This window comes from Euleptes europaea, chromosome 10, assembly GCF_029931775.1.
Source record: "Euleptes europaea isolate rEulEur1 chromosome 10, rEulEur1.hap1, whole genome shotgun sequence".
NCBI classification, from domain to species: Eukaryota; Metazoa; Chordata; class Lepidosauria; order Squamata; family Sphaerodactylidae; genus Euleptes; species Euleptes europaea.
This window is the reverse complement of record NC_079321.1, coordinates 76967764-76983257: the sequence shown is the minus strand read 5'-3', so window position 1 is coordinate 76983257 and position 15494 is coordinate 76967764. Positions and strand designations below refer to the sequence as shown.

Here is a 15494-nt window from a genome sequence, read left to right as displayed (position 1 = left end):
TTTGAGCATGCTACACATTGCAGTAGGCAATGCTGTGACAGCTGAAAAAACATTTAAATCACTCTTTGTTGCTTTCTATTACAATGTTAATGCATTACAACACAGCACAACCACACGTTGGAATACAGTGCATGCTGTACACTGTCTTTTTGATTACCAAAGTGGCAGGTCTGAAAGCACCCCGTGGGCACCCACTTGCACTTGTGAAACCCCTTCTTGGAGGAGGCACTTCGATTTGCTGGGAAGTTGATGGGTTCTCTTTCCGTATATGCACTTGCCTGCTCAGTTCACATTGTTTACCCGCAAATCCTGATTTACAGATACATCTCCCTGACACGTCACAGTGCAGTGACATAGATCCTAGAGGATTGCAGGCACATGGTACGCAGAACTGCTTTTCGGTAGCCCAAAAGTAGTTGGGCTTTTGAAAAGAAAGGACAAGAATGAGTTAGAAAACCAAGGTATAGAATAATAGACAGAAAAATAAATGCAGGAAAAAAAGAGTAAGAAAGCATATCAGGCCAATAAGAATGTGAAATTAAAATGCACATAGAATCCAAAACTAATATATATATATATATATATATATATATATATATATATATATATATATATATATATATATATATATATATATAAATGCCATGAGGGAGGACTGGCCTGGGCTGGTCATAAGAACCCCGCCCCTGTATGCGTATCTGGGACCAAAAACATCCCTAATCAGTAGCCCTGGAAGGGCGAGGTTGTGGTGACACCAGTACCGAGGGCAAGCGTGATTGTCAGTTGACCCACAGGTACAAGAGATCAGCTCTTGGTTTTGAACTCACTGGCTGAGTCGCCGTCCTTCTGCTGCCACTGAGAGAGGCATGGCTGGAGGAAGAATGGGGTGAAACTGAGTTGGATGGGAAGTGGTTGGGAGAGGACAGGGAAGCTGGATTGGATGAAGGGAGAAGGCTCACGGGGCTGTAACTGGGGGGGTGGGGGTGGCGAGGAGGGCAGCTGCCGCCCATGTGGCATGCAGAGAGGGCAGTAGAACTACCTGGCACAGAGGTGCCCATCCCTCCTGTAGGAGAGGCAGTTCTGGTGCCCTCTCTGCATGCCACAGGGATGGCGGCTGCCCTCCTCCCCCCACCAGTTATGTCCTTAAGGAATGATAGAGTGGAGACAAAATAAGGGTGGAAATAAAGGGCAACTGGGACTGAGGGAGAAGGGGAGAGGAGTGGAAGGAAAGGTCAGGCAAAAGTCCGGTGTGGGAAACACCCCCAAAATAGAGGAGCTTGATTTAGGAAGAGGGTGACCAGGAGCTGGGCTCGTTCTTGCAAGGCTTAAGCAAAGAAAGAGCAGGAGTGAGAGACACAGGTGAAGCTAACGATGGGAATGCCTCACTATAATCCATCTTGAAATAAAAGAGTAGACTTTTCAGCTACTTCTTCATGAACCAGTATATTCCACACACAGGAGCTATGGCATGCTAGAGAGATGCACAAGGGGGCTGTTTCACAACTTCAACATATTTATTTGTACATGGGTACCAAACAGGGTAAACCTGGTTCTGAATTACAGCTTGTGATGTTCAAGTTGTATTAAAAAATTTGTATCGGGTTACCACAAAACATGAAAATACTAACTGGGTGACATTTGTTAGAATGTCTCCTGACAAAGTCAGCTTTTGTAGTTTAAAAAATTTCCAGGTTTTTTTGCTTCAGATCAGTGTAAAACCTTATGATACTGCATCACAGCTCCAAATTGCCTCCCTCTCTTCTCCAACTTATCTCCTCTTGCTGCAGCTACAGTGACAGGCAATGAAATAGCTAGTCAAGAAGATAGAAAATTCCTCTTGCCTTTCCCCTCTTGCCCTCTTCACTCCCACTCTTGCTGTGGGGTGTAGCGGCAGAGTGCTGGTGGCAAATTACTTGCCTAGCTGGTTGGTGCACAAGAAGGAAGGACTCTGCTGCCTATAGCTCACTTCTTTTCTTGTGTTCTTTCCAAAAACCCTCGTATGTACAATGTTGAAGTTTCCCATTTCATTATGTGAAATCTAGTCTTCTAATATCAGGCAACCAGGGAATTCCATTTCCAAGATTGCACAAACACTATGGGAGCAATCCTAAGCAGCTCTATGTGGAAGCGAATCCCATATTATTCAATGGAACCACCTAGGAAAGTGGCTTTAAGATTACAACCTATGTTTCTGAGGCTCTCAGAATGGAAGCAAGGGAAAGGAAGGCCAATGTTCTCTCATACTAAGTGCCCACGTGGCTTCCTGTCACAGTGGTGCCACTATGTGCCACAGTGGTAGCACATAAGATTGGAAGGGAGTTCAAGGACTGCACACAGCATCCTCATGGATTACACACAGAACTCCCTATTATGTTACTGTGAATACCTTGGAATGCTCAAACTGGATTCCAGATAACCCCAAACTTGTGCTAATAGCTCTGTTTTCTGAGTCTCATTCCAAGGTAAATTGGGGAAGGCAGCTCTTCCATAATGATCATCCAGTTGTAGTCTGATATTCCTTCCACTACATGTATTTATACTCATAAAGTTCAGAGAAGGAAACACATTAGCAGTGATGCTGCATATAGAAGCAGGAGATTACCACAGCATGAGATTTTATGAAATCATTGAGTGACAATACTTTCACTTGAACAGTTTAGATTCATCGTAACACATTGAACAGAGTTCTCAAAAACAGGAGGAATTATAAAGCAGAAGCTTTATCAGGTTCCTTATCTGGACATTTTTTAATGCACAAACCATTGAATTGAATAGGGGTTGGACAGCAATGGAATTGATATAGCAGATATTCCTACTGAGGTTTGCCCAGACTTGAGTAAAACCATTCAGACACCTCATGGTTAAGCATGATTGCTCATAAATAAATATGATTTTAGTGGCAATCATTCCCCAATAAACAAGCAGAGGACTGCAAACTAGAATTATACATGTATAGAATTATATAAGACAAAATGCTAGAGCGGAATATTTAATTTGCAACCCATGCTATTGAAAGATGCAAAAGAAAACTCTTTCACATAATAGAAAAGCGAGGGCTTCAAACATTTTGGTGGTGGTGGTGGGGAAGTCAGCCATTCTGTCAATATTTCTCTGTTGCAGAATTGAGATACACATTATCTTTTATACATATTAAATATTCATGGGGTATATTTACTTTGCTTGACTTAGATTTTTTTAAAGTGGGCAAGTTCTGTGCACTGAATATACCATGCTCATTTAGCACTCAACTGCTGATCCAGGAAATCTAAAAAATGAATACTGCACTTTTGAGAGAGGAAAAAAAGTCATTTAGCATCCTTTGTTCTATGCGTGAAATTATGCAAGTTTTATTTGAATCAAAACACATTATGTTATAACAAAGAGGAAGCGGGAGCATTTAGGCTGGATTTGCTTCTTAGGCTTACCTTACACTCATCACATCGACGCCCTACAACGCTGGGCTTGCAATCACACTGTCCAGTCTGCAAATTGCAGATTTCTGAGAATGAGCCATTGATGTTGCAGTGGCAAGCTACAGGGAAACCGAGAAAGGTTCATAATTTATGTATTTTGAGGAGGACATGAAATATATGTTGCATAAAAGGAACTCTTAAGTCATAATATATAATTATGCAATCCCAAAGCTAGTGACTCTTAGCAACAGATGACAGGGGCTAAACCTACGCTAACCACTTCTATAGCATGCAAGCTCAGCTTATACCTTTTCTCTTAAAATTTTATCTCTGTTTTATTCTAGGAGAGGGAGAGGGGTGGAGGAATGACATCACTCCAAGGTACAACATCACTTCCAACAAATAACTGGAAGCAATGTTACCACATTGACTTGATGGTCCAGAATTTACCATAGAGCTTGGGGGTAAATCCTTGAGTGTCACATCAATGCAGTGACATTGATTCCAGTTATTTGCCGGAAGGGACATTGCATCATCACCACAACTCTGAGTTTTCTATTTTTCCTTGCTGCTCAAACTATTTTACAATAAAAAATTAAAATTAAAACAGATTAGAAACCTGATGTACTAAAATGATAATACGAGTAAACATTATTAAAACCAACTAAGGACAAAACCCATCTAAACCATTACACTGCTGCCTAAATTGACCATTCCAATAAGAACAGGACTGCTACAGAAACAGCCTTGCCTTGATAGTCATTAATTGCATCTATTTTAAGGAGGGGAAAGAGAGCAAACCTTGTAGTGAGGATTTTAAAGTCCATTCAAGCTCATACAGTATGTGAAACCCAGATGGTAAAGAGCTTTAAAGATCAAAACCAGCAGTTGAATTGGATTCTGGAGCAAACAGCTAGCCAGTATTCCTGCATTCCTACCATCATTTGGGTAGCCCAACTAACAACTGGAAATAGTGCTGCTGCTGCATTTTGTATTGATTGCAGCTACTGAATCATCTTCAGGCCATAGTAGAGCACATAATAATCTAGTCTCATGGTTCAGGGTAGAGCACTTAGGGGTAGAGCACATTACAATAAACTAGTATCCTGGAATGGATCAGTATGGCCAGATCAGCTATGTCCAAAAAGGTTTAAAAAAATTGGTCAGATATAGTCGAAAGAAGGCACTCTAGCAATAGAACCAACCTGCTTTTCCATCGCTAGGGGTCAGATCTAGGAGAGCTCCCCAGCCACTGTAAAGCTCAAATCAGACGGGATACTGGGAGTTCTGTAAATAGAAGTCCCAGCATTTTTTTCTTTCAGTATCAAGTTTTTAGATAGGATTGCCAACTCTGTGTTGGGAAATTCTTGGAGATTTGGGAGTGGAGCTTTGGAAGGGTGGGGTTTGTTGAAAGGAGGGAGCTCAGCAGGGTATAATTACATGCAATGATGCACCCATCTTCTGGAGGTAAACTGATCTCTCATATGGTGATGAATTGTAATTCTGGGAGATCTCCAGACCTCACCTGGAGGTTGGCAATGCTATGTGTAGATGTCCAACTTTATCACTGGAAAAACATGCAACTATCTGTATGTTATCCCAGTGGGGAAAATAGCTGCTCTACAGGTCCAGAAAGAGATGTGGTGTGGCAAAGCTTAAATCTGCTCTCCTCACACAACAACAGTCCAATCAGAAGTGGCGCTAATACACCTACTATTTTTTTAAAAATCATGTCTGATTTGGGCCTAACAAGCAGCTGTTCATCTCTGCCATGTCCTTTAGACAGGGGATGTGGCATTTCTTTTTTCTGTATATTCTTAGCGCAATTTAAATGATCAACAGCATTTATACCACTAAGTAATAACTGAGAAAATGGAATGATCTAAACCAGGGGTGTCAAACATGCGGCCAGCAAGCTGGATCCGGCCCCAGAGGGCTTTTCTCTGGCCCGTGGAACCAAGGCAGCTAGTCCCCCTTTCCCCCTCCCCTGACATTTTCTGAGCTTCCTGGAACCTGCCAGCCAGTTAGCCTCCCCTCTCCCTCCCCTGGCCATGCAGGCCACCCTCTGCAGCCCCGCACACCAGCTGGGAAGCCTCCCCTCTTCCTCCCCAGGGCATGCGGGCTGCCCGTTGCCGTCCTATGCACCAGCCAGAAAGCTTTCCCTCCCCCTCCCCAGGGCATGCGGGCCGTGTGCTGCAGCCACGCATACCAGCCAGGAAGCTTTCCCTCTCCCTCCCCGGGGCATGTGGGCTGCCCGCTGCAGCCCAGCGCACCAGCCAGGAAGCCTCCCCTCTTCTTCCCCCAGGGCACGTGGGCCACCAGCTGCCACCCCACGTGCCAGCCGGGAAGCTTTCCCTCCCCCTCCCCGGGGCGCACATGCTGCAGCCCAGCGCACCAGCCAGGAAACCTCCCCTCTTCCTCCCTGGGGTGAGTGGGCTTCCCACTGTAGCCCAGTGCGCCAGCCAGGAAGCCTCCCCCTCTCCCTCCCCGGAGCGCACAGGCTACCTGCTGCAGCCTTGCGTGCCAGCCGAGAAACTTTCTTTTTCCCTCCCTGGGGCACGAGGGCCGCCCACTGCAGCTCCACGAGCCAGCAGGGAAGCATTCCCCTTCCTTTTCTGGGCTTCCCAAGCCCAGCCAAGATCTTTCCCTTCTCCCTTTTTGTCTTTCTCTTCCTCTCTTTCATTCTATTTTTCTTTCTCTCTTCTCACTTTCTCTCTCTCTCTCTCTCTCTCTCTCTCTCTCTCTCTCTCTCTCTCTCTCTCTCTCTCTCTCTCTCTCTCTCTATCACTCTCTCTCTTTTCTCCCTTTTTCCTGTCCCTCTGTTTGTTTGTTTGTTTCTTTCTTTCTTTCTTTCTTTGTTTCTCTTCCTTCCTTCCTTCCTTCCTTCCCTCACTCCCTCCCTTCTTTCCTTCCTTCCTTCCTTCCTTCTTTCCCTCCCTTCTTTCCATCTTTCTTTCTTTCTTTCCTTCCTTCCTTCCTTCCTTCCTTCCTTCCTTCCTTCCTTCCTTCCTTCCTTCCTTCCTTCCTTCCTTCCTTCCTTCCTTCCTTCTTTCTTTCTTTCTTTCTTTCTTTCTTTCTTTCTTTCTTTCTTTCTTTCTTTCTTTCTTTCTTTCTTTCTTTCTTTCTTTCTTTCTTTCTTTCTACATGGCCCAGCCTGACCAAGTGACATTTATGTCATACCCGGCCCTCCTAACAAATGAGTTCGACACCCCTGTTCTAAACTATCCTGAAGAACATATAGTAACAATAATTAGGGATTTTTTAAATTCCTTCTCCTAATCTGCCTTGAAGAATAACCTTCAGCTGTACACAGTACAAAAGTGTGATGTTTCGATAATTAAAAACAAATCTGAAATATAAGTGAAATAGATCATGGCTATTTGTTCACCATATTTGTTCACAAAGCCCGGCTGTCATCTGAACTGGCTAATGCAAATGAAGCTGCCACTACTGGTAAAAAAGAAAAGGAAAAATGGAAAACCATTTCCAAATATAATCTGAGAGCAAGACTCCCGCTTTGCAAGTTTCCAATCTCAAATTTGATTCTTTAATGAACAGTAAAAACTGAAAACAACACAATCTCTCTGATTTTAATGCTTCAGGGCAAACTCAATGGAAGCCTGCCCAAGAAATAAGTAAAAAAGGAAATTTAGGTGTAATAGCGCAAACCTCCCCCCCCAAAAAAAAACCCAGGGTAACTGCAAACACAAGGACTTTCTACTTTCTACAGCTAACAAAAAAGCAGAGTGTAAGTATTAAAATGTATCTATTCTGAATGCCTTTTAAAATTGTATGTTTTCAAAATTCTAACTCCTGAAACAGCCTTTCATGCTGCTGTCTCTGTTGGGAATATGTTCAAAGCTTCAGGCATGTCAGTGATTCAAGGAGAGTGGCACAGTGTCAGGAGCTGCAATTCCAGTCTTAGTTTGAATTTTCACGCCCGTTGTTTTCAAAACAAAATGTTAGGAGCAAATCATAATGCACTGGAACGGTGCATTGCACTGTCAACTGAATGATGTTTCTGATTCTGAACTGCAATGCATTGTGGGCATGGATGCCATGGAATTTTTCTTCTCCTGGTTTTTGCTGAGGTTCCTCATCCCCTACAGTCTTTTTTCATGGTGTGACCTTTTTAGGAACACACAACAGCTTCCCTGACATTTGGTCTCCAAGTCAAGGGTCATGTACTTTATGAAGAATCTCTCTCATTCTCTCTTGGGAGTAGAAGTTCATCCTTCTCTTCCTGTTCCAATCTCCCAGGAGAAATTCAACACTAAAGACTGGCTTTTACCCATTGTAGAGGGGAACTGTAACCAGCCTCTAGTAAGAGTAAGGGGCTTCTGAAAAATCATAAAATCCTCCTCCTCAGGCACTCAAGTGTGCATTTCCTTGAGGTGTTCAGCAAAATAGCTGCTGTGAATGTCAAGGCGTGCCCTTACAAAGGGAATGTGAGCATATTGGCTGGATGCAGGGTTTGGATCAAGAAATCGACTTTTGATGTTTTCAAAAGCTACGAAAATTACCTGCATAACTTGGAGAATTGATAGTATTCAATTAGAAAAAGTCTCCAGATTTCCATACCTGGGTGTGATTTTTAATTCTAACCTTAACTGGAAACAAAACAAACAAAAAACAAACCTTTGCTGGTAGCAATTGGACATTTTTTTCTTCCATGAGGGAAGTAAATATATTCCAGGGGGATTAGAATTGTTTAACATGAAAATTATCCCACACCTTTTATATGGCGTTTCAATATGGATTCTTCAAGTCAATGAGAGTTTTTGAGGCGAATTACAGGGAGCCCAAGATGTGTAGCTGGAGTAAGTTTAAGATTAGAATTAGGCCACGGTTCTATTGAAGCTAAAGCATGGCTAAAAGCCTTCAAACATAGACTAAAGGTCATATTTTCAACTGAGAAGGATGGCCTTAACTGCAAATTAAATCCAGTTCCGCTTCCACTGGATGCAAGAAATTTACAAGAAATTATCATACCTAGGACTATTTAAGGATACCTTACTAAGTATGGGAAAAAGAGAATCTATATTAACCATCAAGAAATACATATAAACACTAGATTATTCCAGATCTATAATGTGTGCTCAGAGAGTATGCTCTACCCAATTTTTGGGTATCCTTCCATCTTTGTGAACCCCAGCTTATTTTAGCAACCTAACAGTCCTATGTTAGAACTTTTATGCTTGCTTGCTTGAACACCAGTGCTAAATGGAAGATACGATAACTTACCTAATTCAAACAGACTTTGCCCATGTGATCTGAAGGAAGTTGACACACTATTTCATATGATGTTGGAATGTCCCCAATATAATTCTTATCGCCATCAATGAATTACTCCTATTTTAATTAAATGACTTTACACCATAACAAAAGATAAAATGGTCCCCTTTTTGCTGGTGGATAGAGATTAAAGAACAACATTGGTGGTGGCCAAGTATCTCTCCACCATAATTTTCTTAAAAAAAATAAAAGCTCCCCATTTACTGCTCAAGACATTTGGGTCATGGGAGCTTGAAAAGGAAAGGATCAAGAAATCTATAGTTGAACTAGAGACGTGTTAAAGGCTTGCTACTTCTCTTGCCTGCCTTCCCTATTCTCCATTTGGCCAGGGGAATATTTTTTTCTCTAACCAAAGTTTAGGCAAGCTGTTCACCATCTGATAGCTATTTTTCTCATACATGTTACTTATTGACACTTTTGTTTTCTGTTAAATGCAATCCTTTTATAAAAGTATTTTCCTGTCTAAGATTCAATTGCATGGCTAGGTTTCCTGAGGAGCTTGGAGCGATGAAGCAGTTGGTTGGAGATGGTTGGAGCACAAGTAAAGGAAAACTCAAAGTGAATGCAACTGAACATAGGTGAGAGCACATTATCATGCTTACTCTATGATGGTGGCGAAGTGAGATCATTTCTCTATCACCACTGCATCTGCACAGTGACCTCCAGAGGAGGTTTCCTGGGCTATGGGGGAGGGGCTCTTATTTTGCCCCCCTGAGAATGTTGACCTGGAAAACACATTAGCCCACCATATACATATAAATGCAGATTACATGTGGGTCTATTTCTCCTTATCAGTTGAATCAGGTGGGTCAGTGGATGTCCTGGGCAGGTAATGAGGGCCAATATACCGAAGCTAAATCTAGACAAGACTGAGGTAGTGTTGGCCAATGGAGAAGCTGCTCAAGGACTGCAAAATCAGACTGTCCTTGAGGGGATTGTACTCCCCCTGAAGGAGGGAGTGTTGCTGGAACATAGTGCCTTTTACCAGCTTTGGCTGATATGCCCACTACAGCCATCCCTTGAAAAACATGATCTGACCATGGTGACCCTTTCTTAGATTACAATAAGGTTAAATTACTGTAATATGGTATAAATGGGGTTGCCTTTGAAAATGGTCTTAAATTGGTCCAAAATGCCAGGTTATTGATAGAGGCTGAATACAGGGATTATATCACTTTGGTGCTGAAAGATCTTTACTGAGTGCCCATTTGTTTCCCGACACAATTCAGAGTGCTGGTTCTTGATGTTATAGAAGAGGAGAAAAAAATGACATTTTTAGCCTGCAATTTTTAGCCTTTTCAGTATAGATTTCTGGGCCTAGTCTGCCTTTTCAGAGATTCTTACTCCCCCCACCCAGTTCAAAGCAGTTTGAATGAAGACTAATGCGGAAAAAGGACTCAACTAGAATAGAAGACAACATGAAGCACGGAACCCAAGACAGGACCACTCATTCACATGTTCCACCTTATTTACCTATCAGCCTGGACAGCAAACAGAGAATGGATCAATGACAGAAAAGAATTTTATGAGCAAATAAATCCAGATGAGTCATGCAATAAGCCCAGTCATGCAGTATAAAAAAGATGAAAAACAAAACTATAACAGAAGTTCAGAAATTCTGCCAATTTTACATATATATATATATGTGTGTGTGTGTGTGTGTGTGTGTGTGTATAAACTCTTTTCATAATCACAAATGAGCCTCCAGAATGAAAAGAGCACAAGCCAGGGATACAGGCAATAATAGGTGTTTAGGGCAATATAAATGTTTCTTCTGAGGCTCCAAAATATCCAGATGTAATTAAATGCACAATAAATTATTATACTTATATTTGTATCTAAACATATGGCACATTCAGATTTATCTGTACTATCCGGGAGACATTAAAACTATTAGCTCAATTAGACATTAAGATGAAAAGAAAGGGACTGATTATGTAAAATATTGCAGTGACACAAAGAACACTGACATAAGAAGTCAGGATTCCTGAAACCACCAGCATTTGGATAATGTGCCTTTTACTTCATGTAATACCATGCAAATCAGTGCATGTCCTATTTGACAGGCACTCGTGAGCTGTGCCCATAGGGAATGAATGCTTCCTGACAGGAGAAGCAAGGCTCCAGGACTTACGTTGACAGTTCCTTGCATCAAGAGCATCTCCGAAATACCCATCAGCGCACTTCTCACAGTATTGTCCTGTTGTACCTGGCTTACATATCAGACAAGCCCCAGACAAGCTGTCACAGCTGCCACGAATGGAGAAGTCGAGGTTGTCATTGCATTGGCAGGGCTGGCACGATGACCCTGGTATTAAAGGTTGTCCAAAATAGCCTTCTGCACACCTAGGGCAACAGACACAACATCTTAAAGCATTACTTTGGCCCGTCAGGAAAAAAAGAGAAATGTTTGCCGTTTTGTTGTCTTATGAATCTCTACAGATCACTTGATTTTCTTTCAAGAGTCTCTGGGCTTTTCTTTTACATCTTTTTTTAGTTCCTTAAACAGCACTGTAGATTCGTTACTAGCTGAAATTTTGCCAGCTCCACTAGTTATACATTTCAGTGTAGGATTGCGGGGGGGGGGGGAGAAGAGGAGGGCCTTGCCACTGAAGCTGAAAAAGAGACAAAATCTGTCTGTTGGCACCCTGAAGGAAATCAGATCCATTTTGAGAACTCTTGGAAATGCAGCCCATTTAGTAGAACTAGCCAACAAGGATGCTTCACTGTACTAACAAACCAGGAAAGCTGATGTTCCCCTTCCTGACATAAAGTGTTTGTTGAAGATCAGAAACAAACAGAAAACCTTTCATATTAACGAAGAAATACAGTCCCAAAATGCAACTGTTTCCATAACGAGAATGTATATTGTCGCCACAAAGTAATGTGTTAAATTATAAATGTACCCAATTTAATACAAGGAACAACTTTGCCTAATTAAAGTGTCCTTTAAGTACTTCTGAGCTGCATAAATGTCACTTTTCTGTGACTAGATCCCATATATCTGGAACAATATTTTAATTGTTCCCATCCAGACCCATCCAGATCAGTGGAGGCCAATTATTAGGGATGCTTGAACACCTGCCGGTTTAGCTTACTTCCGATTCACCAGTGGTGATCAGGCAGCCAATTAATAGACATTAATAGTACAGCCATTCTAAACCTGTTTGTGTGTATTTGCAGCAACCAGCTACTTGCAGCTATGAGAAGCTGACTCCCAGCTAATAAGGGATTACTAGGAGTTGGCTTCTGATTTGCTGCTGGGGAAATGTTGCTGGGTACACAGCAGAGTTATGACGGGGAGGGGGGAATTGGGAGCCAGCTCAGAAGTTCTTGTGATCCCCTGTCCTGGAAACTCTGATGCCTCCTGGACTTGCTGAGATACTACAGATTTGCAGAGGAGGGGATCAGCTGATTTCCCTTTTCTTATCCCCATCCCAAGCTGGCCTGGGGTGCAAAGAAAAGGAGAGAGATAACATCTTTCTCACATCCTTTTTTCAATGCAGAGATTCAAAGCAATACATCTGTCCTTGCCCAGTTGGGGGAACAGAAAGAGAAATATATTCTTTCTAAGCTTCTTTTTGCAATGCAGCAGTCAAAAGCATTATTTTTTTAAATAAAATTTTATTCTCATCAAACTCTCTAATGGTGATTAAAATATGAATGAATATATTTGTATATATCTATATCTATTTTTATTATTTTTATTTTTTATTGTTGTTAGTGCATTAATATTTTTTTCTGTCTAGGTATGTATTATTTTGTTACATAATCAAAATATATCTTCCAATTCTTCTAAAATTCTTCAAGCAGACTTCTGTTCACAGTATTGGTCAATTTGGCCATCACTGTGTATTCTGCTCATTTTTCCAGCCATTCGTCAATCAAGGGTATGACTTCTGCTTTCCAAATGGATGCAATTGTTACTCCTGCAGCTGTTAACATATATTTTAACAGTTCTGTTTTATCTTTGCCAATAGATGCTGGTAGAATTCCTAAAAGCATGGTTTTGGCCTCCAGAGCACAATTAATTCTCAGTATTTTTTGAATTTCCTGATGCACCATCACCCAAAGTTTCTTGATTTTGCTACATGACCACCAGCAGTCAAAGAATGTCCCATCTGCATTTTTGCATTTCCAACACTGTCCATCCTTACTCTTACTCATCTTGCTAATGTCTTTTGGTGTGAGATGCCAACGGAAGAACATCTTGTACCAGTTCTCTTTCAGGCTCTGGCTAGCTGTAAATTTTATTGCCTTAGACCACAACTGCTCCCAAGTCTGCATGTCTATTTCTTGTCCAAAATTTTGCATCCATTTTATCATACATGATTTAACCTGTTCAGCTTTTGTATTGTATTTCAACAAAAGTTTATACATTCTTCACAGGAGATGATCTTTGTCATCCTGTACCAGTTTTTCAAAAATCTGTCATAGCTCTAAGTCCTCCTGCATTCATACATTCATAGTCCAGTTTTCAGTTTGGTACAGCCAAACCATGAGCCCCATGGGGCAGAGTGGTAAGCTGCAGTACTACAGCCCAAGCTCTGCTCATGACCTGAGTTCGATCCCAACAGATGTTGTTTTCAGGTAGCCGGCTCAAGATTCACTCAGCCTTCCATCCTTCCAATAAAGATAAATGAGTAAAATGAGTACCCAGCATGCTGGGGGTAAAGGGAAGATGACTGGGGAAGGCACTGGCAAACCACCCCGTAAAACAAAAGTCTGCCTAGAAAACGTCAGGATGTGACGTCACCCCATGGGTCAGGAACGACCTGGTGCTTGCACAGGGGACCTTTACCTACAGCCAAACCACCTCTACTCTTTTCGTCCAGTAGGATTTTAAATCTTACTCTGGGTTTCTCCCATTCCAAACAAATGTGTTCAATTGGCTTTGCCATCTCTCCAAAGTTTTTTCTTCCAGCCCAAATGGAAGCATTTGAAATAAAAAGTTTAATCTTGATAGTATATTCATTTTGATTGTTGATATTCTGCCCAGCCATGAAATTTTTAATTTCTTCCACCTCTCCAAGTCTACTTCTATTTTCTGCCAAATTGTCTTATAGTTGTCTTTGAATAGAGTCTTGTTTTGTCCTGCAATTCTTATTCCCAAATACTTTAATGGTCCATTTGTAACCTTGCATCCTGTAGTAGTTTCTATTTCATTCTCTTCATCCGACATATTTTCTAGCAATATCTGTCTTTGTTTTGTTGATTTTATATCCTGAATTTTTTCTGTATTCCGTTATTTGCGCCAACAAATGCATTATCAAATTTTTAGGATTCACAATTGATAGCGCTACATCATCTGCATAACGTTTTAATTTATATGATTCATCCTCAGTTTTTATACCCTGAATCTTAGAGTCTTTCCTTATCCTGTTAGCCAGCACATCCACAGCAATGTCAAACAGCAGTGGCGATAAAGGACAACCTTGTCTGGTTCCTTTATTGATCTTAAATTCTTTTGTAAATTTTCCATTCACCAAAATTTTGGCTCTTTGATTCTTGTAGATACTGCTAATCCAACTCAAAAATCTAGGACCAACTTTCAGCGGTCTCAAGGTTTCTAGCAAGACTGTCCAAAGAATATTGTCAAACGCTTTCTCAGCATCAAGAAAAATAAATGCCGCTTTTTGCTTCTTATGCTTAATATGCTCTATGGCAGTTAGTACATACTGAACATTTTCTCTTATGTGTGTCTTTGGTATAAAATCCATTTGGTCCTGATGAATGACTTTTGTGATCTTCTTTAATCTTTCTGCAATTATCGAAGTAAATATTTTATAATCCATATTCAGCAAAGAAATTGGCCTGTAAGACTGCGGTAACTGCAGATAATTCCCTTCTTTGTGGATCAATGAAATATGGGCCTCTTCCCATGATTTTGGAATTTACTTTCCCCCCGTAATTTCATTGATGACTTTCTGTAAATTTAAGGCAAGCTCTTCTTTGCAGACAAATCATTCGGTCCCAGTGCCTTAGTCAATCTGAGTCTGCTAATAGCTTGTGTTATTTCACACATTATCATTTTCTGATTTAAAAACTCTTCATCCTGATCTGAAAAAGGCTGAATTTCTGCTTCTTTTATATAATCCTCTAGCCCTTGCTGTTTATAGGACATTGACTTATATAATCTTATAAAGTAATCCACAAATTGATCTTCGATGACCTTCTCTTGGAAACTTATACCTTTATCAGTCTTTACTCCGATTATTGTCCTCCTGTCCACTGCTTGCCTCAAGCAGTGTGAAAGATATTTTGTTGGCCTGTTCAAAAAATGTTGTTTAGCAAATTTAAGCTTGGTTTGTAATTCTTCAGTTTCCATTATATCTAATTTATCTTTTACTTTCTTAATTTCTTTTGCTATATTTTTCTTGGAATTTTAGCATGTTGTTCCTCTAGTTTTCTCAGTTTGCTCAATAGTTGTCTATGCACTGTTTGAATTTTTGCTCAATAGTTGTCTATGCCCTGTTTGAATTTTTGTATGGCCGTGATAATGCCAGGATATTTTGGGGTTGGTGGAGGGCCAGTGGGTGGGCCAAGGGAGTGAGGATGAGGGAGTAGAGGCCCTCGAATATACGAACTGAGAGAATGGTTAGAAACAGCCCAGGGGCTGGCTGCTCAGAATCTGAGAATGGCTCAGTGGACCCAAAAAGTCTGTTACGGTCAGGCCACATGGACTCGTGAGGTCCAGTTGGGGAGTCAGGTGCTGGTACTAGATTGAATCTTTGGACTTGGGGGAGGGGATCCATGGTGGGGCCTATTTTAGGTAACAAAGGTGCT

At 41.2% G+C, this 15494-nt stretch overlaps 1 protein-coding gene across 1 annotated transcript in view; it reads right to left on the bottom strand.

The window, feature by feature from the left end:
- Positions 1–15494, bottom strand: part of LAMA2 (laminin subunit alpha 2) — a 599384-nt gene that overhangs the window by 228267 nt on the left and 355623 nt on the right. The window contains exons 19-20 of the mRNA XM_056856226.1: positions 10843–11054; positions 3426–3532 (exon numbers count right to left, since the gene is read on the bottom strand). Coding sequence (XP_056712204.1) covers positions 3426–3532; positions 10843–11054 — 319 coding nt within the window. The remainder of the gene's footprint in view (positions 1–3425; positions 3533–10842; positions 11055–15494) is intronic.